A 21,156-nucleotide genomic window follows, 5' to 3' on the forward strand; every position below is an offset into this window, starting at 1 on the left:
TGTTGTCAATATTGTGGCTACTGTGACATTTTTTCCTTTGGATTTTTAACCTGAATCTGCCAGGAAAGAATAATATGCCTTTCGATCAGAGTTAACCTGCCCAGCAGTTCATTTCCTTTCTTTCCACCCCCACCCCCCTTTTTTTGAACTTATAGCTACTCAAGAAAAATTGTCTGCATTAACAGAAATAACTAGGTCCAGTTTACTCTGTTTAATATATAACTATACAACAGGATAGGCTGTGCAGATGAGGTGAGGCTGTTCAGATGAGCCTTTGGGTTTCATTGATTCTCCATGATCCAAGTTTTTTTAAAATTATAGTTTTATTAACTTTTATATGAACAGTAGTAATTGTAACTACAGAGCACTTACAAGTTTCAGCCTAAATTATTCAAACTGTGTGCATAAGGGAAAAAAAAGAAAAGCAGTAAAATGACAGAAAGAAAAAAAAGCAGAAGGGGAAGATACTAAGAAGATAATTTAAAAAAACGACAAAACCTTTGTTTTGCCAAAACGACCCATTTCATTTGTGCAGTATTTGCTTGCTCTATGGCAGGGGTCTTCAAACGTGGCCCTCTTATGACTTGTGGACTTCAACTCCCAGAATTCCTCAGCCAGCTTTGCCAAGTTTGAAGATCCCTTCTCTGTGGCTCTCTGCATTATTGAAATGTCTTCTGTGGTTGGCCAACAGGAGCAAGACGTGGCTTCTAACCACATCTCTTTCTGATGAATATTTTATTGCAGTTTTGATCTTGGGTGGAGAGTGAGAGGTGTTAGGACCCGTCCATTTCTTCTTTTTGCTTTGTTTCAAGGAGGTTACATTTTCCAGAGTGTTAATGAACAATTAAGCGACAGGATTCTAAGGTTCTTCACGTTTCTTGCTTTCCCTCACTCCTTGTGCAGGTATATATTATACAAATGTTTACTAATATAATACTAAATTTACTAATATTTTCCCAACATATTTGATATAACCTTAGCATTTTCTGCTCATTTATTTCTTTGCTTAAATCAGGGGTGTCAAACTCAATTTCATTGAGGGCCACATCAGCATTGTAGTTGCCCTCGGCGGACCGGGTGGGTATGGCCAGGGTGGGCATGGCCTACTGGGTGGGCGTGGCTAGAGTGCATATGGCCTACTGGGTGGGCGTGGCCAGCTCTACATCGTTCGCATCAAGGGTGCCTATGGGGGCCTTGGCAGGAGTGGGACAGATCTGGGGGTCTCTGGCAGAAGGAGGGTCTCTGGGCCGGGGCCAAGGCAGAGGGGGCCGTTCCCTCACTGTTTCCAGGATGGCTTCGCGGGCCACATGAAACCACTTTGCGGGCCGGATCGGCCCCCGGGCCTTGTGTTTGACATGTCTGGTTTAAATGAACCACAATTAAACTAAAACTTATATTTTCTCTTACTCTCTCCTTTGTAAAGCTAGCCAATATAATTGTTCTGAGCTTTCTCACTTTCCTCTTTGGGGCTCCTTTCCAAGTTTTTTTTTGGGGGGGGGAGAATTCCTTTAAATATTTTAGACCCCAATTCCCAAGCCATATTTCTTGCAAATTCAAGGCACTCTCCCTCTCTTCTTCCAAATAACATACATTGGCCATCTGAATTTCTCTTAGTTGGAGAGGCTTATCTCTATGCTTTGAATGTAGGAAAAATGTGAGGAAGCAATTGCTTATCTACTTTTTCCCAAATAATAGGTGTGAATTATGAATATCACCACAGTTTTTTTTAACTTTCCAGCTACATGAATGATGCCTTTGCTTGTTACTGTAGTGGGAAAGAGAAGTTAGTGTTAAAAGGCTAAGCCAAAAGCTAATAGGGTTTAAGAGCGGGGATATCTTTCCCTGATATGTTCCACATGAATTTCTGGCCACAGGTTTCAGTCCACAAACTTTTTCTGCAGTGTTTAGATTTCAGTAAAAGGCATTAATAAGATATGTGGCTGAAGGTGATTAGAAAGGTCATGGGTTTGTTTGGTTGTTTGGTATGAGGGTGCTTGTTAATAAAACAAAGCTAAAGATCTGAGCTTACTATGATGGGCATGGGCATCCCTTGCATGAAACTCTGTGCACTAAAGGAGGATATTTGTAGCTCAGGGCTGAAATGAGGGGCCCTTGGTGCTGTCTGAGCTTGGTTGTTTTCTTGCAGACGTTTCATTACCCAAACTAGGTAAACATCATCAATGCTAGTAATGAAACGTCTGCAAGAAAACAACCAAGCTCAGACAGCACCAAGGACTTCTCTCCGTAAACTGTCAGTAAAGTGAAGTCCCTTGTTTATTAAATGTGTTTAATCATTTGGTTCCTCTAAGGCAGGTGTGTCAAACTGCCAGCCCATGGGCCGGTTGCATCATGTGGAGGGCGCACCCACCCCAACTCCAGCAATGCAAAAAAAAGTTGCCATACGTCATGTCACGACACGTCACGTGACGCGGCAAGTTTGACACCCGTGCTCTAAGGAGTCAGGATACCACTCATGGTTCTCTTCTTGCTAATGTAATCTTCCTAGGATGAACTGCACAGGATGGGTGGAGACCCTCTCCCATCCTTGTCTAACATTGCCTTTCTCAAACTGGAAAAAGAGGGAACTTTTCACAAAGACTAACCTTCTCTGCTAAAGGATGTAGAGGTGGTGTGGTTATAAATGAAATCTTTACATCTCAGCTTCTGCAGGACTCCATATGCACACACCTGGTTCTCTGATGCTCACTCAGTGCGTTTTTCATCTGCAGCCATGAATAATGCAATGGGATTGTGTGTTGGTTCTATGATTATATTTTTCTTTCAAAGAGACTTGCTATGTTAAGGTGGGAATCTTTTATTTCTGTTACCATGACACCCTGTTGCTCATAGGTACAAATCAAACGAAGAGTATGTGTATGTGCGAGGCCGTGGACGAGGGAAGTATGTATGTGAGGAGTGTGGAATTCGCTGCAAGAAACCCAGCATGCTGAAGAAACACATTCGCACGCACACAGACGTCAGGCCCTATGTCTGCAAGTACTGTAACTTTGCTTTTAAAACCAAAGGTAAGCACCAGTCAGCTCCTGAGCTCGTCTTCCTAGTGCATTGGCTTGCTGGTTGACATTCCCTTGGGGACAATAGCAGATATGATGCTTAAAGTTCAGCTGGAGAAGACCTAGAGCTTCAAACTGGCTGAAGTTGGCTGAAGCATGCCAAAGCGAAACTATCATCTGCTGGGTAATCAGATCACAGCGAAACCTTTGAATGGAGTATGCCTTTAGTTCAGGCAGTGCTCGACTTAATGGGCCACAATTGAGCCCAACATTTCTTAAGTGAGACAGTTAGCATTTTTTTCCAAAACCCGTTAAAATAGTCAATGTAATATACAGGTGGTCCTCCACTTAAGACCACAGTTGACCCCAAAATGTCTATGGTGAAGTGAGTTTTGCCCCATTTTATGACCTTTCTTGCCACAGTGAATCACTGCAGTTGATAAATTAGTAACAAGGTGGTTAAGTGAATCTGGCTTCTCTGTTGACTTTGCTTGTCCAAAGTTCACAAACGGTGATGGCACAACCTCGGGACAAAGCAAAGGTCATAAGTATGAGTCATAAGTTGCCAAGCATTTGAATTTTGATCACATGATCCTGGGGATGCTGCAAAGGTCGCAACTTGTCAAGGAAATAATTTAACAGTGAACCAGCTTATGTAACGAAAGATATAAGATGTAATGGTGGGAATGACTCAACCTTCTGACAAGCAGAGTCAATGGGGAAGCCAGTGAGTAACCGTGTTACTAATTTAGCAACCGCAGTGATTCACTTAACAACTGTGACAAAAGGGTCATAAATGGGCAAAACTCACTTAACAGTTTTCATTTAGCAACTGAAATTTTGGACCCAATTGTGGTGATAAGTCGAGGGCTATCTGTATTCTCCGAAAGGACTGTACTTCCAATCCAAATCGTGGGTTTCTCACTTTGCCTGCCCCACACATCTCTTTAAGCTTCTGGATCTGTTAGCTTTATTACTTCTCATTTTTGGTTTATTGATAGTTAAGAGATAGTTTTAATTCTTGAAATAAAGATAATTATGAAAGCATGACTGAACTGCAGGCAGAAAAATTTATAAACCAAGATAATATGAAATATGAGCAAGCTGCAGCTTTTTTATTGCTGAATGTGATAGGAAGAGGGATGGTTTAAAGTAAAATAAACATTTATTTTTAAGAACATAGTAGTATGGTTAAATTAGAAGTACAGTATATCTGTTCAATACTCTTAAGAGCACAGTATTCCTTTCTTTTCAGTGGAAATAGCTCATGATGTTCCTCTTTGCTGCATGAAGCAATTACTTTGAATCAATTATAGGCATGATTTATAATAAATCAAATCAAATCAAATAAGGGAACTCAGCTACCAGCCATTGTGTTGTTGAAATATTTGCAGAAAGTAACATGTGTTCAGATTTGGACAAGTGGCACCTTAACTTAAACTGGTATGGATTTTTCTGCAAGTAATAGCGATGATGGTGGTGGCGCAGTGGTTTGAAGGCAGTACTACCAGCTGTAGTACTACTTCCGCTGACTGCCGGCTGCCAGCAGTTCGATTCTCACCGGCTCAAGGTTGATTAGCCTTGCATCCTTCCGAGCTCGGAAAAATGAGGACCCAGATTGTTGTGGGCTGACTGTAAAATACTTGGAGAGGGCTATAAAGCACTATGAGGCGGTATATAAGTCTAAGTGTTATTGCTATTGCTATTCACAAAAATGATTAGTGTTGCATGAGCACTAAGTCTGGGCTTTGCCAAAAGACTCTGTGGCCAATTAGCTTGTTCTAACCTTGACCAGATATAGAAACCTCTACCTAGGACAGGGGTAGGCAACCTCGGCTCTTTTATGACTCATGGACCTCAACTCATGCTGGCTCAGGAATTCTGGGAGTTGACGTCCATGAGTCATAAAAGAGCCGAGGTTGCCTACCCCTGACTTAGGATATCAGAAACTGATATGAGAAATATGCATATTTTTGCTTAAGGGAAATCAGCTTACAATTGAAATGTAAATTCAATGGTTCAGAATGCCTCTCTTGGGTTATTCTCATTTCTAGTTCCATGGGAATCAAAAGTCACTGTTGGCTCTGTGTTTGAATTCACATAGTACATTAGTTTGAAAGGCGTCAGTTGCAAAACTGGAAATAGCCAAGGCTTTGAAAAGAGATATTCAGTTGGCATACAATGCTTGCTCAGAAGGACCACATGAATGGCTATGGAAAAAGTATTTGGAACTTTTCTCTGATAACTTGGTGTAATTGAAAAGTGGGATTGCACATTTGTGAGGCAATGCAAGTTCTGGTCTAGAGTTCACTGACCACCATCTGAATTTTGAGATGTATATAGAGTTTGTTGTGCGGTTCAATGAAACATAGGCATGGGGAAATGGGCCTTCGTTCACTTTTGTTTAGAAGGTTTTTTTCTGAAGAAAATCAGAAAGAATCGAACTTCTTTTCCAAAGTAATTAGATGCTTGGAATTTGCTTCTCTATCCCTCCCTTCCTCCCTCTCTATCTACCTACCTACTGTACGTACCTACTTAGGATCTCCAATGCCTTGCTCAGAATCCCCTCAATTCCCATCATCCATTCCTTTTGAATACCTTCCACAACTCTTGGTAAGAATAAAGATACCATACAGGAGGAATAAAATATCTTTTCTGATTCCATCTGTACTTTTTTTTTCTTTTTTGTACATTGTACAGCACTGTACACAACAATTGTGTGTCCAATATGGGGAGATAGATGGGGTATGCGCAAAGTCAGTCTTCTTTTTCCTCTCAGCTTTTAATCTGAGGCAGAAAAAAAACACAGCAGCTCTTAAAATGTTGCAAACGCTTCTTTGAAGGTATTTCAAATAAGTTCCTGAGTATCTACTGTGGCTTTTCTAGACAGAACAGAGTACAAGTAGGCAGGTAAAATAGAACATGTACAGTAAAGATAATCACACCATTTTCAGGACCTTGGACAACTTCATAAAGAAAAACTATTGTCCCAGCAGAGAATACAGTGTCTTAAGAAGGCAGAGAACCTAGTCATTTATTTAATTCCTGGGGGATGATGGCAGCAGTCTTTAAACAATTCAAGACAATTACTGTAGTTTTGTGCTGCTTGTGTAGCTGAAAAATAGTAGAAGCCTTAGGGTTATAATGTAGTTCTCAGAATTTGAGGTGGCAGGGAGAACTGAGTTTTCATATAAGGAGGGCATAGAGGAAAACTTTGATTTCTCTTGATCAGATGGAGATTTGCAACTCATCTGTCCCCTGAATCTTTTTTCGGTTGAGTCTCAGTGGAAGGAACATCATAATGCTTGCATGATGAAAAGATAAGTCCTCATCTCTGCATATAAAAGATAGGCTACATAACGGAAGTCTATCAGAGCAGACATAGAACATTGTTTCTATTATGGTTCCAACTTTGTCCATTTCTAAACGTTATTATAATATAACTTTGGAGAAAGTGATACTTGGTGAAAAGATTGTCGACAGTTTTTCTGGGATTTTACCCTGAAGCTTAAACTAGCAAAATGTTCGTAGTATCTGTGGTATTATCAAAAGTTTTCAGGAGAAGAGAAGAAATCTAAATAGAGCATTATGGGACTTGGCATGTTCAACTGATGCTATATCAAGTCTCAGATATTTGTGAAAATAACATAGTTGGGCAATCAGGAAATAATTTGCAGTCAGATTTGTGTCCTCCAGAAATCTCAGACACTGGACAAATACAATAGCGTAAACAATATTAGTCATCGTGTTACAAGGAAGAATAGCATTTATTCCTTCTGTAACGAAAACTCAGCATCTGGAGAGATCAGTTTGATGGGAAGAATTCTTTCCTCTCTGAGTTATCTCCCCTTGCCAAGTTTTCTTGCTTATGTGTTTGTTTCCTAGAAAGAAACCCAGTTCTATGGCACAAACAATAGTTATCATGAGTTATCATGAGTAAGTGGGGTGTAGCCTTTAAATGAATTTAAGCAATTTCAAATAGTCACCTTAAAAGGTGAGAAAAGATTAGCTATACCAGGGGTAGGCAACCTTGGCTCTTTTATGACTGGCTCTGGAATTCTGGGAGTTGAAATCACCGCCTTGAATTAGTTACGAAGTAATAAAGATGGGATTAAAAAAAGCACACCTTAGAACTGAAAAGCCCAATCTGGACTGAAGGAAGGAAGGAAGGAAGGAAGGAAGGAAGGAAGGAAGGAAGGAAGGAAGGAAGGAAGGAAGGAAGGAAGGAAAGAAGGAAGGAAGGAAGGAAGGAAAGAAAAAAGAAAGGAAAGAAAGAACAGAAAGAAAGGAAAGAAAGAAAAGAAAGAAAGATAAAGAAAGAAAGAAAGAAAGAAAGAAAGAAAGAAAGAAAGAAAAATGGATGGAGAGTAGACAAAAATGAACTTCAGCACTAACAAGAAAACCTGTATATTGAGCTAAAATTGGGAATAATATAATCTATTATTTAATAACTCTTCCATTGTTCCCACTGATATAATTAAACATTATGATATATGTGAAGGTATCTGCTCGGGGGACTGAGGTGTAACAATTCATTGAAAACATACCTCTACAATGAATAAACCTCAATGTATCATGTTGATTTTTTATTATTAACAATTCATTCTTCTTTAGATGGTGTAACATGCCAACTATTTTAAGGTTCTTCTTGATTAGATAATTGTAACAATAGGAAAAATACGTTCTATTCATTACCACTTTCAAATTAGAAACAGGGAGAGGAATGGAGTGTTGTCTGATGCCATTACATTGATCCATAAGCAAAAAATGGAATCACTGTCCAGATTGATTAATCATTACCATGATACTGTATATCCACATGCTAAACATTCTGGACTAATTTGGATAACTTCTAACCCCTATATTAGGGTAATATATATTAATTTGAGGTCTGAAATAAGGTGCAAACTTCTAAATTCTCCAGAACTCCTCAATAATCTAGAATTTGAAAAGTATGTTAAGACTAAGGGGCCTGAATTCAAGTTCTAGTCCTAAAAGGGATTCTGAAACGTTCTACTTATGCTATAGTACTTGTTGGTGAGAAAGAGGAGAAGTTTTGAGGTATCGAGGATTCTTTCAAACACTTTAGTTTGAAGAAATCCTACTTTTGTAAATAGAAAATCCAGTAGTTATTCTAAATCAGAAACGCAGGATCTTTTCTACATTAAGTAATTGGGACAATAGTTTTTTACGAGCCCTCTACTGAAAAACTTTTTTTTTCTCTAGGTAAAGTAGCTCATAGAAGAAACAATTGGACTCATGAGTCTTTTTGTCTCTCTAATCTTATAGTTCAAGAATACATATATAGCAGTTTTCAAGATAAAGGCTAAACTAACCCTTTGAGTAAGATTATGTCAACTGTACTTCCCCAGTGTGGATTGAATTGGGATATAAAACAAATGGGTGGAATCAGATTAAACGAAACAAAACTAAACTAAACATGATTTTGCTTGATTTCAGTGCCAGTCCATTTACATTAATTTATCTCAGTTGATAGGATTATTTCTCATTTAATAATTTCCCCCTCCTCTGATTCCTGGTAGCAAATTCAAATTACTGTGGGGGGTGCGCCCAAGACTTTGGTGGGGAACATATCTAGCTGGCACCTCAGTTTTTCCCCATTAATTTATATAGCTAGATTTACTTGCCCAAGAGTTAGAAACACTGTTGCATTAAGAGAACTCAGATATGAAAACATATTCAGGAATGAACCAAAACTTTAAAAGTCTTTAATAATGCCTTCTTATTTTTGATCTACTCTGTCCCTTGGGGAGAAAAAGTGTATTTGTGTGAAAGGCTAATAAAGAAAAGGAAATGTTTTGCAATACACTTGCAGTACTCCAACCATAATTGGATTTCATTTCTTTCGTAGCCCAGTCATATGTCTTCCCTTCTGTTGCACATTTTCTGTTTTGCTGTTTAAGGGAAAATAGACATTTACATCTGGCGATTTTGATGGAGAAATTGGTTACTTAGGACCTGATAAAGTTTGTTTTCTCTATCTGCTGTTGGATACAGGTTCTGAGGATTCACAATGAAGCTAGTACTACATTCCCAAATGTTTCTCCGGCTTGGGTGTTTGAGAATTTCTCCCTTCCTTACATTCTGAACTGCAAAAAAAAAAAAATCCTTCTAAGACTGTAGGATTGTAAACACTCGTTGTTGCAATCTCCAAAAACACATCATGCAATCCCTTTGTCTTTTCATTCTCTGAGACTTGTAACTAACTTCTATGGTTGGGTCAAGCAACAATTGCAATTTAATTTACAGACGTAGACTGAAGGTTTTTTTTTTAAATGACCCTTAATGCATAGAGTCATGAGGCTCTTATCAGGGTTTCCAATGATTCACTAGCTCAATCCCTCATCATGTTCTTCTATTGCTTTATTGCAACGTTCTCCACTCAAGTCACATTACTTGAGCACCTGGAAGCTGAGCAGTTACCAGTTTTGATTTACTATCGGACACGTAGACACTATTCCCAAAGCACAGCCTATATTTAATTTGAAGCAGTTCTTGTGTCTGTAGCAAATCTGTTTTGCTTTCAAACATAAGAAATTAAGGGAACTCTAGATAAAACCTCTTCAAATCTTTTCTGTTTCATATAATAATAATAATAATAATAATAATAATAATAATAATAATAATAATAATAATAATAATAATAATAATAATTTGCTTGCCATTGTGTTCAGATCATGATATAATGTTAACTGAGCAAACTTTGCATGCAGGCACTGTTTTTTTTTATGCTGGAGAAGACTCTTGAGCAGGGGTCTTCAAACTTGGCCCTTTTATGACTTGTGGACTTCAACTCCCAGAATTCCTCAGCCAGGAATTCTGGGAGTTGAAGTCCACAAGACATAAAAGGGCCAAGTTTGAAGACCTCTGCTCTTGAGAGTCCCTTGGACTGTAAGGAGATCAAATCAGTCAATCCTAAAGGAAATAAACTCTGATTGTTCTTTGGAAAGATAGATCCTGAAGCTGAAGCTCAAATATTTTGGCCACCAAATGAAAAGAGAGGCCTCGTTGGAAAAAATCCCGATTTAGGGTAGATTAAAAGGCAAAAGGAGAAGGGGATGGGAGAGGATGGGATGTTAGATAGTCATTGATGCAATGAACATAAAATTTGGGAAACTGGGAGACAGTGGAGGATGGGGGAGCTGGTGTGCTGTGGTCTATGGGGTTGCAACAAGTTGGACATGACTTAGCAACTGAGCAAAGACAACAGTACTCCTTTAAAATAATAATAATAATAATAATAATAATAATAATAATAATAATAATAATAATAATAATAATAATAATAATAATAATAATAATAATAATAATATGTTGATTTAGATGACCTGATTAGTGATTGCCAGAAGTTGGGAGAATATAAAAATTGTCTGAGGTTTTTAGTGAAATGGTACCAGAGACCTTGAAAAAACAGACTGCAGAGTGCAAAGTGTGTGCCTTTAAATAAATAAAAAAATATATTGTAAGGATAAAGCAAGAGGTGAAAGAACCATCGCTAAAAGTTTATCCTAAATTAAAAATGAGAATGTAGCCATACTCTAGAGGAGAGCTTTGGTTTCTTCTTTGTTTTTTTTACTCTACTCTCAGATCTCTTTTGACACCTTTATCTTTGCTAATTTCTGGAGTAGAATTTATGATTGGGTTAATGTCCTAGGCCAGTAATTTTTTCAGACTAAAAAGACAACCCAAGTTAACAGTTCTATTTTAAAAAAAATCTGTGAGCTTTTGGATATTTGATCTGGGAGTTCCATCATTGCCACCTCAAGAATTGCAGCCACCTGGCACCCCATAGGCATGATATGGCCATCTCTGCTTTATGCACTTTGGCAATGAGCATCCCGGATCCCTTCCTCTTTTGCATGTCACATAGAAGAGTTCTGAGTTGGCTTTCCCTGTTTTTGCAAAGCATGTGCCTGCTGGCTTTTCCTGCATTGCATGAGAGCGAGCAGTTGTGAAAAGCAATTCTGTAGTAATTGGGGAGAAGCAGACAACAGATTAGCCACTGAGGGCAGCTGCTTGATGTCAAGAGCAGCAGCTTTCTGTTTCTGGCTTGGAATGTAAAGCATCGCTTGCCGATTATGTTACTGTTTGCTACCTGTAGCTAGCAAACTACCACTGACAATTTGTGCCTGTTCTGTTTCATTTGCAGGGAATCTGACTAAACATATGAAGTCAAAAGCCCACAGCAAAAAATGTCAGGAGATGGGTGTGTTGGCGTCTACACTAGGGGAGCTGGAACCAGAGGAAGGTAAAGATTTGGGACTGCACCTTTGGGGAATGGAACATGACGCTCTCCACATGGCTGGGATTGAGTGCTCATGCCGAGAGTCACCAAGCACGACCACTGCTGAGAGATTATGACAGTTGTATTGGGAATCATCTCAAGGGTCTTGGTTGCTCACCCCTGTCACCCTTAGACACCATTCTTGATGCTAAGTAGGGATGCAGATCTGGGGGAACATTTGACTCGTATTCTAACAAGTAAGTGGGAACTTCTGCTGGGTGGCTTCTTAGATAAATGTCCTTTTGGTGGAACATAGCCTCCATCTCCATCATTATGAGAGCATGAATTTTGCTTACATTCTTTTGAGAGTTGTCAGCACTGATGTGAGACAGAGTGGGGGAAATGTGGATTCTGAACTGAGATCAATTCAGGCCATCATTCCCACAAGTTCCACAAGGAGAGAGGGAGGGAGAGAATGTATATGAGGGTTAGCAAATGGGAGTCCTGACACATTTGGGGTTCTGGCTTCATCCATTCTTCAGTTCAGCCTGCCCACCATGTCTTGAATCAGTACAATCCTCTTTACAAGAACATTTTGGCCATACTTGTTTTAGAATATTGGATGCAGAAACTCACAGTTGCTTCAGTTTTCTCATTCCTAGCTAGCACAAGTCCTGACCAAATGACTCGGATAGTGGATACTTCTAGTTGCAGAGTACATCTTCTGATGCATGAGTTCACAAAAATCCTAGACCAGACTAAAAAGAGGCCAGGTGGTTTGTGGTTCAATGTCTTTTATGAAACCACACTGCTATTTCAGCATGTTGTATGAACCAGGCCATTACATTAAATATGTGGCTTACCTGTTTCAACATAACACATTGTCTGAACTCTGTCACTGTGTTTTGTTAGATTGTGGTACTGTATGTTTTGTGATCCCATCCAATGTCTTGCTGCTGCATCATACAGTCACTAAGCAGAATAATTTAAAGTGCTGCATCTGTGATAATGACACACCGAGCAATAGTTTTGGCTGTTTTTGCTTTCTCTACAACAATCCCCGTGCAGCCTTATTTTCCTCCAGGATTCTAAAAGAAGCAGGAGAGGCTTATTACAGGTAGTCCTCAACTTACGGCCACAGTTGAGCCAAACTTCTCTGTTGCAAAGCGAGATATATTTGTTGAGTGAATTTTGCCCCATTCTATGACCTTTCTTCCTACATTGATTAAGTGAATCAATGCCGTGGTTAAATTAGTAACACGGTTGCTAAGTGAATCTGGCCGCCTCTTGCCTGGCAGAAGGTGGCAAAAGGTGATCACATCACCCCAGGACAATGCAATTGGCATAAATGTCAGTTGCCAAGCATCTGAATTTTGACCATGGGGACTGAGGACCACCTGTACTTCTTCCACAGAAGTAAAGGAAACCCATGAATCTTGAGTGGTAGGATTTAATTCACTTTTAATCCAGACATATTCTCTCTCTCTCTCTCTCTCTCTCTCTCTCTCTCTCTCTCTCTCTCTCTCTCTCTCTCTCTCTCTCTCCCTCCCTCCCTCCCTCCCTCCCTCTCTCTCCCTCTCTCTCCCTCCCTATGTTTCTGTCTGTCTGTCTCTCCCTCCCTCCCTTCTTCTCGCTGTCTTTCTCTTTCTCTGTCTGTCTGTCTGTCTGTCTGTCTGTCTGTCTGTCTGTCTCTCTCTCTCTCTCTCTCTCTCTCTCTCTTCCTCTTTCTGCTTTGCACCAGGCTAAAACAGTCTTTGTTTGGAAGCAGTGGTGCCTTGCCAGAGTTTCACCCCTGGGGATGAAAGCCCACGCAAGCCAGGGAGGCTGAGGGAGCATTATTGTGTCAGTCACAAGGGAGGTGCACTCAGATGTGTCAGCCAACGGACATATGGTCTGGCATCAAATTGCCGGAGGAGTTTTCGAGTCTGTTAACTTACTCAGTATAACCGATGAGCTTCAAGGGAGCTTTTCCACAAGGGTTCCTTGGCTTTTAGATGGATTATCTCTGGGTCGCTTTCAGGGGCATTCTGAGACATTGGGCGGCTCTGGCCAAACCATGACGTCAGATATATATTCTAGGTTTTCAAAGGAGGAGACAAAGGGAATGAAAACAGATCTGTTCACTTGACGGCTTGCTGCAGATTGTGATTCTGTCTGCTACTGTAGAACAGAACAGAACAGAATAGAGCTGGAAGGGACCTTGGACGTTTTCTAGTCCAGTCCCCCGCTGAAGCAGGAGAACCTATACCATCTCAGACAAGTGACTGTCCAGTCTCTTCTTAAAAACCTCCAGTGATGGAGCGCCCATGATTTCTGGAGGCCAGCTGTTCCACTGGTTAATTGTCCGCACTGTTAGGAAGTTTCTCCTTAATTCCAGGTTGCTTCTCTCTTTGATCATTGTCCTACCCTCTGGTGATTTGGAGAATAATTTGACCCCCTCTTCTTTGTGGCAGCCTCTCAAATACTGGAACATTGCTAACATGTCACCCCTATTTCTTCTTTTCTTTAGACTAGGGGTCCCCAACCCCGGTCCGTAGACCAATACCGGGCTGCAGCATGCCAGCAACCGGTCCGCACAAAAAAGCAAAGCATCATCTGCAGGATGCAGGCAGCACACAAACCCATGCACTCTCTGGTCCACAGAAAAACCTCTCTCCATGGAACCAGTCTCTGGTGCCCAAAAGGTTGGGGACCTCTGCTTTAGACTAGCCAAACCCAAGTCCTGCAGCCATTCTTCATATGTTTTCATCTCCAGGCCTTGGATCATCTTAGTTGTAGAGAACTGCAGGACAGTGAAGGCTGGAGCCAGGAGGGTCTATGACAGCGGTAGGCAACCTGGACTCTTTTATGACTTGTGGATTTCAACTCCCAGAATTCTGGCTGGCTGGCTCAGGAATTCTGGAAGTTGAGGTCCAAGAGTTATAAAAGAGCCAAGGTTGCCTACTCCTGGTCGATGATCACTCGCAGCAGCCAGATGGGTATGGTTGGGTGGTCACAGCCGGATTGCCACGACTAGGTCACCGTGACTGGGTGGGCATTGCGATGTGACTTCTGTGCTGACTCAGCGAGGCTGAGCTGGCTGCACCTACCTGTCCATGCATACCCAGCCACGCCTACCTTACTATACCAAATTAGCCGCTCCCAAGTGAGCGGTGTCGAGCCGGCCACACCATGCCGGCCACACCCACCCAACCCTGCCCACCTGGTCACGGTGACGTGGCTGCGACCACCTAGCCGTGCCTACCCAGCCGCGCCCACCTGGTAAGTGAATTTTGCCCCATTTTACAACCTTCCTTGGCAGAGTTGTTAAGCAAATGACTTCAGTTAAGTTAGTAACACGGCTATTAAGTGAAGCTGGCTTTCCCATTGGCTTTGCTTGTCATAAGGTTGGAAAAGATGATCGCATGATGATCCTGGGACACTGCCACCGTCATAAATATGTGTCACTTGCCAAGCATCTGAGATTTAATCATCATCTGATCATGGGGATGCTGTCGTAAGTGTGAAAAACAGTCATAAGTCTCTTTTTCAATGCCATTGTAGCTTCAAACAGTCACTAATTCAACTGTTGTAAGTCGAGGATGACCTGTGTAGGACAAGAACCATCAGGTCAATTCCTTGTAGAGAGAGATCCTAACTTGAAAGAAAGAGTTTCATGAGGCCTATTAAACAATGAAAAAAACAAAAAACCTGCCTCCTGAAGACATAGGTGTTCCATCAAGGTTAGATAAACATTTGTTTGGGATAGTCTTGAGGATTTCTGCTTGGACAGTGATTGGACTAGAACAGGGGTAGGCAACCTTGGCTCTTTTATGATTCGTGGACTTCAACTCCCAGAATTCCTGAGCCAGCACGAGTCATAAAAGAGCCATGGTTGCCTACCCCTGGTCTAGAAGACCTCTAATGGCTCTTCAATACTAGGATTCTGTTATTTCATTCTTTTAAAGAAATGTTGACCCATTTGCTATATTTCTTCATCAAAACTATTTTAATTCCTTCTCCCCTCACCACCCCCATCCCCATCTCCCTTTTTGAAAAACCTCTGATTGGTCTTCCCACAACAAATCAGTTTGCCTTCTATGTAATTTTATGTATTTCTGTTGAGGAATAATGTTCCAAAGGGTGATAGGATCATAAATCATCCGTCTGTCATATAGATAAATAAGTGAGATACCCCAAGAGCCAGTGAAATCTGGATACCTGAGAATTCTTGGTGGATACTGATCCAATCCTAATCCTCATGTCCCAGTGCAGAGCTAAACCTGGCTGTCCCTTTGATATTTGGTGTTCATTAACTTGGCAATGCAACTTTCAACTCAAAAAGCAACCCACTTTGCATTTTAAGTAGCTCTGCGGGATTAAAATATGTTCAAATGGTTTGGCAATGGTTCTTTAATATAGGGAGAGTGCTGTGTATGAGTTTTAGTGACCTTGCTAGCTGTTCTGTTGACATGAGCCAATCAACTGAGTGAGTAAAAGGAGAAAAAACAGCTCAATTCTGGCCTTGAAGGGCAGCTGTGCTGTCACAGGCCTGATGAGGTGACTTGGCTACTAGCCAAGCTGATGTGGGGAGATTTTGAGACAGCATTTCCTTTAGTCCAGACTGATATATTAGTTTTGGAGGCACATTTAGAGGAGCAGAACTTCAAGGTCTTTGTAAACTCATAGGTAGCTGGGCAGGTGAAGACTGTGGCCAGGAGGGCCTTTGCTCACTTCATCTTGTGGCCCTTTTTGGAGCAAAAGGATCTTGCTTTCCTCATCAGTTTCTGCTTGGACTATTGCAACATTCTGTACGCTGAGCTGCCTTGACCACCACTTGGAAGCTAAAGTTGGTCCAGAATGCAGCAGCCTGATGGTTCGCAGGAACACATGATATTGGTTGCCAGGAATATGTTACATTGGTGCTCTGTGCTCTGTACAGGTTACCTGTTGGCTTTTGGATACAACTTAGGTGTTGGTTTTAAAGTCCTCTATTGTTTGGCATTGATGAACTTTGAGGATCACTTCTTTCAAACAGAATTAGCTACTGTATTGGGTAGGGTTAGGGTTAAGCATTCCGGAAGAAACTGCTGTTGGTTTCCCATTTTTGCAGAGTTGGGTGGGTGAGAATTGCAAATAGTGCTTTTCAGTGATTAAGCCCGTATTTTGGAAGAGCTGTCGATTGCAGAACATGATGATGATGATGATGATGATGATGATGATGATGATGATGATGATATCCATTCAATCATGTCCAATTCTTGGTGGTTCTATGGGCCAGGTCTTTCCACATCTTCCGATCTTGTGCTACGTCTTTAAGTTGTTCTATGTTCTGGATGGTGTCAGCTTTGATGGTGTCCAGCCACCGTGTTCTTTGACAGCCTGGTTTCCTTTTACCACTAACTCTTCCATTGGAGAACATATTTATCCCAAATTATTAGTTTTCCAGAGGCTATTAAAAATGGAACAGTTGCAGATAGCTTACAGGAATTTAGACAACCAATTGAATATTTGTTGTAATGTATAAATATTTTACTTCATTAGTCTCTCACCATGAACATTTTAGTTGCCTTCAGCTGTGTTTTGTGGTAAAATGTCAAGAGACTTCATTGTTATAATCTACAAATTTATTGAGTGAATGGATAAACAAAATTCTATCTCAATTTTCCAGAATATTTCAGGAAGTAGGGAGCTTTGAGTTGTGCATATTAAAGCCTCATTTGATGCTCCTTGAACTATCCCTGGACATGATTATTTCCCCCGCTTCTACCCAGCATGAATGGGAAAGGGAAGATGGGAAAAAAGCCCATAATCAGTATCTATCATAGGTAAAATCTGTATTAGTGGCAGAAGCAGTATCTTAATCTTGTTTTGATTTAGATTCTGCTGAAAACGGTATGAGATGGACCTGCACTTTTAATGAAATTTACATTTCTAATTTCCTTTGAAGTGTGCTCCCTCATTAAATCCAGAACATAGTGGAGTTCCCTCCAGTTATCTCCCAGGAGTTGTTTGTCCTGAAATGTGTACATATGTCTGTATATGAATATGTGTACATGTATTAATACTGTATATCCTTATCTGATAAACTGTTCTACTCTGCTTCCATCTTTTAGGAACCACTGAAGATCTCTTCCAAGATTCAGAAGGACAGGAGGGATCTGAGTTACCTGAACACCAGTTTTCAGACTTGGAAGAGTCTGGTGATGATGATGATGATGATGATGATGATGATGATGACAATGATGAAGAAGAGGAGGAGGAGGAGGAAGAGGAAGAGGAGGAAAAGGAAAACCAAGAGGAATCACTTGGAAATCCTTCTGAAACAAAGAATACTTCCCTTCCAGGGAACTTTCCAAGAAGTCCTCTCCCTTCCCAGGAGAAAGGCACCAAGACAACCTTGTCCACAGTGGAAGATGTTCCTTCTGGCAATGAGAGTACTGTTTGTTGTTCCCAGACTGCCTCCTTAGAGGCTGAAATGAAATGGTCAGCTGACAGCTGCGAAGTTGCTGTGTGCCACAGCTTGTTAAGACTTCACCGACCAGCTCAGACCTCCAGTGCGCTCTCAACTTCGGCTGAGAAGGAATCTGTTAGAAGACCACAGATGCTCTTAGCAATGGATTTGTCAGTCTCCAAAGATATCACGCCTAGAAGGAAGTGTTCCCCAAGCAAAGACTCTGAGATTAACAGCAGTGGAAACAACTGGTCCTTGACTCGAAAGCATCTGTTAACCAAAAATGAAACTTCACCAAAAAGATTGTCATATACTGGAGAAATGCCCTCCACTCACCACGCTCTGAGAGAGTCATTTGTCTTCTGTAATTCATCACCAAGACTTGAGATCTCACCAAGCAGATCTCACCTTTCTTCAAAGACAGAGCTTTCGTCACCCTTATACCTCCCGCCAGCAAGAGGGATTTCTCCGGTGAGATGTGTCTCTCCAAGCAGGGAAATGTCATCATCTAGATACTTATCTCTGAAGAAAATGCTGTCCCAGAGCTATTCAGAGCCACCTTCACGGTATCCATCCCCAGGAAGAGAGGAGTTGCCTTCTCAGAGCCAAATGGCAGCAGATGAAAAAGTACAAAACTTGAGTAAAACTCAGTATGGAATATCATCTTCAGTGCCTCTACCTCACAGGTCCCTTGACAAGGATACAGAGCTGCATGAAGACCCTAAGCTGGTAAGCTGTGCTCGGAGATGGGTAAATTCTGGTCCTCCAGGTGGTTTTTTTTCATTGCAATGTCTATTGCCTCACATCATGGGCCATGCTAGCTAAGGATGATGGGACATAAAGGTCAGCAATATTTGAAGACCCATATATTGCCCATTCCTGCTTTACCTCCTTGCTCTTCAAGTGGTGGGTCAGGAATTTGGAAATGGATATTGCCCAACTGAAGATCAAAACCGTCATTTTCGTGATGTGCTCTTTTGGGGTGGGGGTGGTGATTTTTTGTTTGTTTGTTTTCTGTTGTGTTTTAACACAGAGCACAGAAAAGAGAGAAGGATAGATAACCAGATACAATGGAAGATGTTCTTTTAGTTTGTCTCCTTTGAGTCATTTTGCTTTTCTAAATTAAGAACGCCTTATTAAAGCAAGCCAGCATTTTGTGTCCACATCTGTATACGCCAGACTTAAAAGAGTTGACTTTTTGTATGTCTCTTGTCATTGCAGAAGACAGAGTCCAGGAGCCCAACAGTTTCACCAGGCATCATTCAACATCTCTGTTTCAGACCTTTTCAGTCGCTCCACGAAGTACCCATTCATGCTCCAGATCAAGTGGAAGACCATATTTTTAGTCATCTCCCTTTGCACTCCCAGCAATTACCCAGGAGCCCTTGTCCGATGATCCCAATTGGGGGCATCCAAATGGTCCAGGCAAGGCCCAGCAGCCATCCCAGCTTGGGGCATGGATCAGTGATGTCCCTGCAGGCCAGCTACTTTGAACTCGGTGGTAGCACTTCTGAATTCTGCCAGATGAAAGTCAAGGGCAAAGAAACTCCAAACAGACACGAAGCTCCTTCTTCATCGACCACTTTGCCACTTCAAAGCGGCATCTACATGGAAGAGAAAATAAGGACTAGTGAACTTCAGCAAATACGATCCAAGGAGGGATACAGGGTAAAAAAGTGTAGTTCGGAGCAGGAGAGCTGTACGGCCACCCAGATGAGTTCTTGCTCAACGGGGGAGTGTTCTCCAAAGCCTTTGGCTCATGGGGAAGGACCCTTCACCAAGAAGGGGAAGAAAGATGGTGGCAGCTCATGTACTACTTTCAGATCCACCTGCACTTTTATTTCAAGCCTCCCCACGCAGTCACTGGACCGAAGCAGCAGCACGGGCTGCCTTTTGGAACATTCGTTCAGCCAGCCCTCTCACCAGCTCTCCAGCAGGAGAAGGAACCTGTCAGGAGAGCCAGCCCCACCAGCAGGGGCACCTAGGAGAAGAAGTCCATCCTTGGAACATGCTGCAGGCTTTGGCTTAGCTCAAAGCCGAGTGGAGAACAGTACAGGAAATACTTAAGCTCCTGCTCGTCTCCTTCTCAGCAACTTCTCAGATGTTTAACAACAGACCTTGGTCAGTGCTGTTGGTTTTAGAGTAAATCATTGCTACAGGAAGTTCCCTTTGGTGTAGAAAAATCATGGTCCCTCCCTCCATTTTACTTTCACATTTCCTTGTGCCTTTTATCAATGCCCCTTTTTGTTGTGGTTGCTTGACATGCACACACACATGCAAAACTGAAACTACAAGTGTTTTACACACTTGAAAAGGCGTTAGTCACCCCTACCCCTCCATTGCCATTAACTATGTCTGTTCCAACGAACTCCGATAAATGCAGACAGGAAAGAGTCAAGAATCTTTTCCAAAGGATGCACTGAAAACTTCTAGGAAAATTGACGCCTCTTCAGAGATACTGATTAGAAAAAAAAAATCTGCTCCCCTGTACAGAAGTTATAATCCCCCATCCCTATTTATTACATGCTTTATTTAATATGTGGTGAAGTGCTTGTTATTTTATAATGGTTCTTTATTATTATTATTATTATTATTTGCATTATTCTGATTGCCTGTAAATGTGCTTTAAGGACAGCTGTGATTGTTCTGATTTGGGGGGGGGGGAAAGAAGTGTTTACCCTTGAATTGTTGATGAAATTAGCACTTACTTTGGGGGAGGTATTAATGGCAGTGAAAATAATTCTGTCTCCCTGCCCTGGAAAAAAAAGGAGGGTGGGGAGAGAGGGAGAGAGATTGGCGATCTCAGCAGGTGCCTCCCTAAACACAACCCACAAAAGCACTTTTTAAAAAGGGACACACAGACATATGGAGGGTTATCCCCTTTTAAGAAAAAAAATTGGAAGGAAATAGAAATATATTGAATGTAAAAAAAATGTTTTGAGAATGATGTGGATCTGTTCATTCTGGCAGCCATTCTTGCTTTAATGCTGACATTCCACGTCGCTGCTGCTTAAATCTATGTGCACACAATCCTAAAGGGTGCTTTTTTTTTTAACCAGCCATGGAAGTCGGCTGGTAAACGTTGGCTGAGACTTAGTTGAGAATCTTTTTTTTTTGTTTTCTTCTGCTCCTGGAATCTCAGTGTTTGAAAATGTGGCTCTGAAGTATGTGATACATAACCTCAGATTTGGAAATATGTCTCTCTCTCTCTCTCTCTCTCTCTCTTTTTAAAAAAGATTGTCCCGAGTTTTTTACACCAATTTTTTTTTAAAAAAAAACACATCCAGATTTGACCCTTCCATTTTTGGAAACCAGTGCAAAGTACTTATAAAATGGATTCCATTGGAGCTGTCTTCTGCACAGCACACATGTGGGTGAGCAGGCTCTAAGGAACCCATGATGGGTGTTGAACCAGGACTTCGGTGTGGTACACGCCATTAGCAAGGGTTTCCCCACCAGTACAA

At 41.3% G+C, this 21,156-nt stretch overlaps 1 protein-coding gene across 1 annotated transcript in view; it reads left to right on the forward strand.

Moving 5' to 3' along the window:
• HIVEP3 (HIVEP zinc finger 3) overlaps positions 1 to 20,230 on the forward strand; it is a gene marked incomplete at its 5' end in the record, with an annotated part of 41,050 nt that extends 20,820 nt beyond the window's left edge. The window contains 4 exons of the mRNA XM_083370034.1: positions 2,851 to 3,026; positions 11,185 to 11,283; positions 17,355 to 18,421; positions 18,914 to 20,230. Coding sequence (XP_083226160.1) covers positions 2,851 to 3,026; positions 11,185 to 11,283; positions 17,355 to 18,421; positions 18,914 to 19,759 — 2,188 coding nt within the window. The 3' untranslated portion in view covers positions 19,760 to 20,230. The remainder of the gene's footprint in view (positions 1 to 2,850; positions 3,027 to 11,184; positions 11,284 to 17,354; positions 18,422 to 18,913) is intronic.
• Between the last annotated feature and the right edge of the window lie 926 nt (positions 20,231 to 21,156).

Source organism: Vipera ursinii, assembly GCF_947247035.1.
Source record: "Vipera ursinii genome assembly, chromosome: 9".
Taxonomy (NCBI): domain Eukaryota; kingdom Metazoa; phylum Chordata; class Lepidosauria; order Squamata; family Viperidae; genus Vipera; species Vipera ursinii.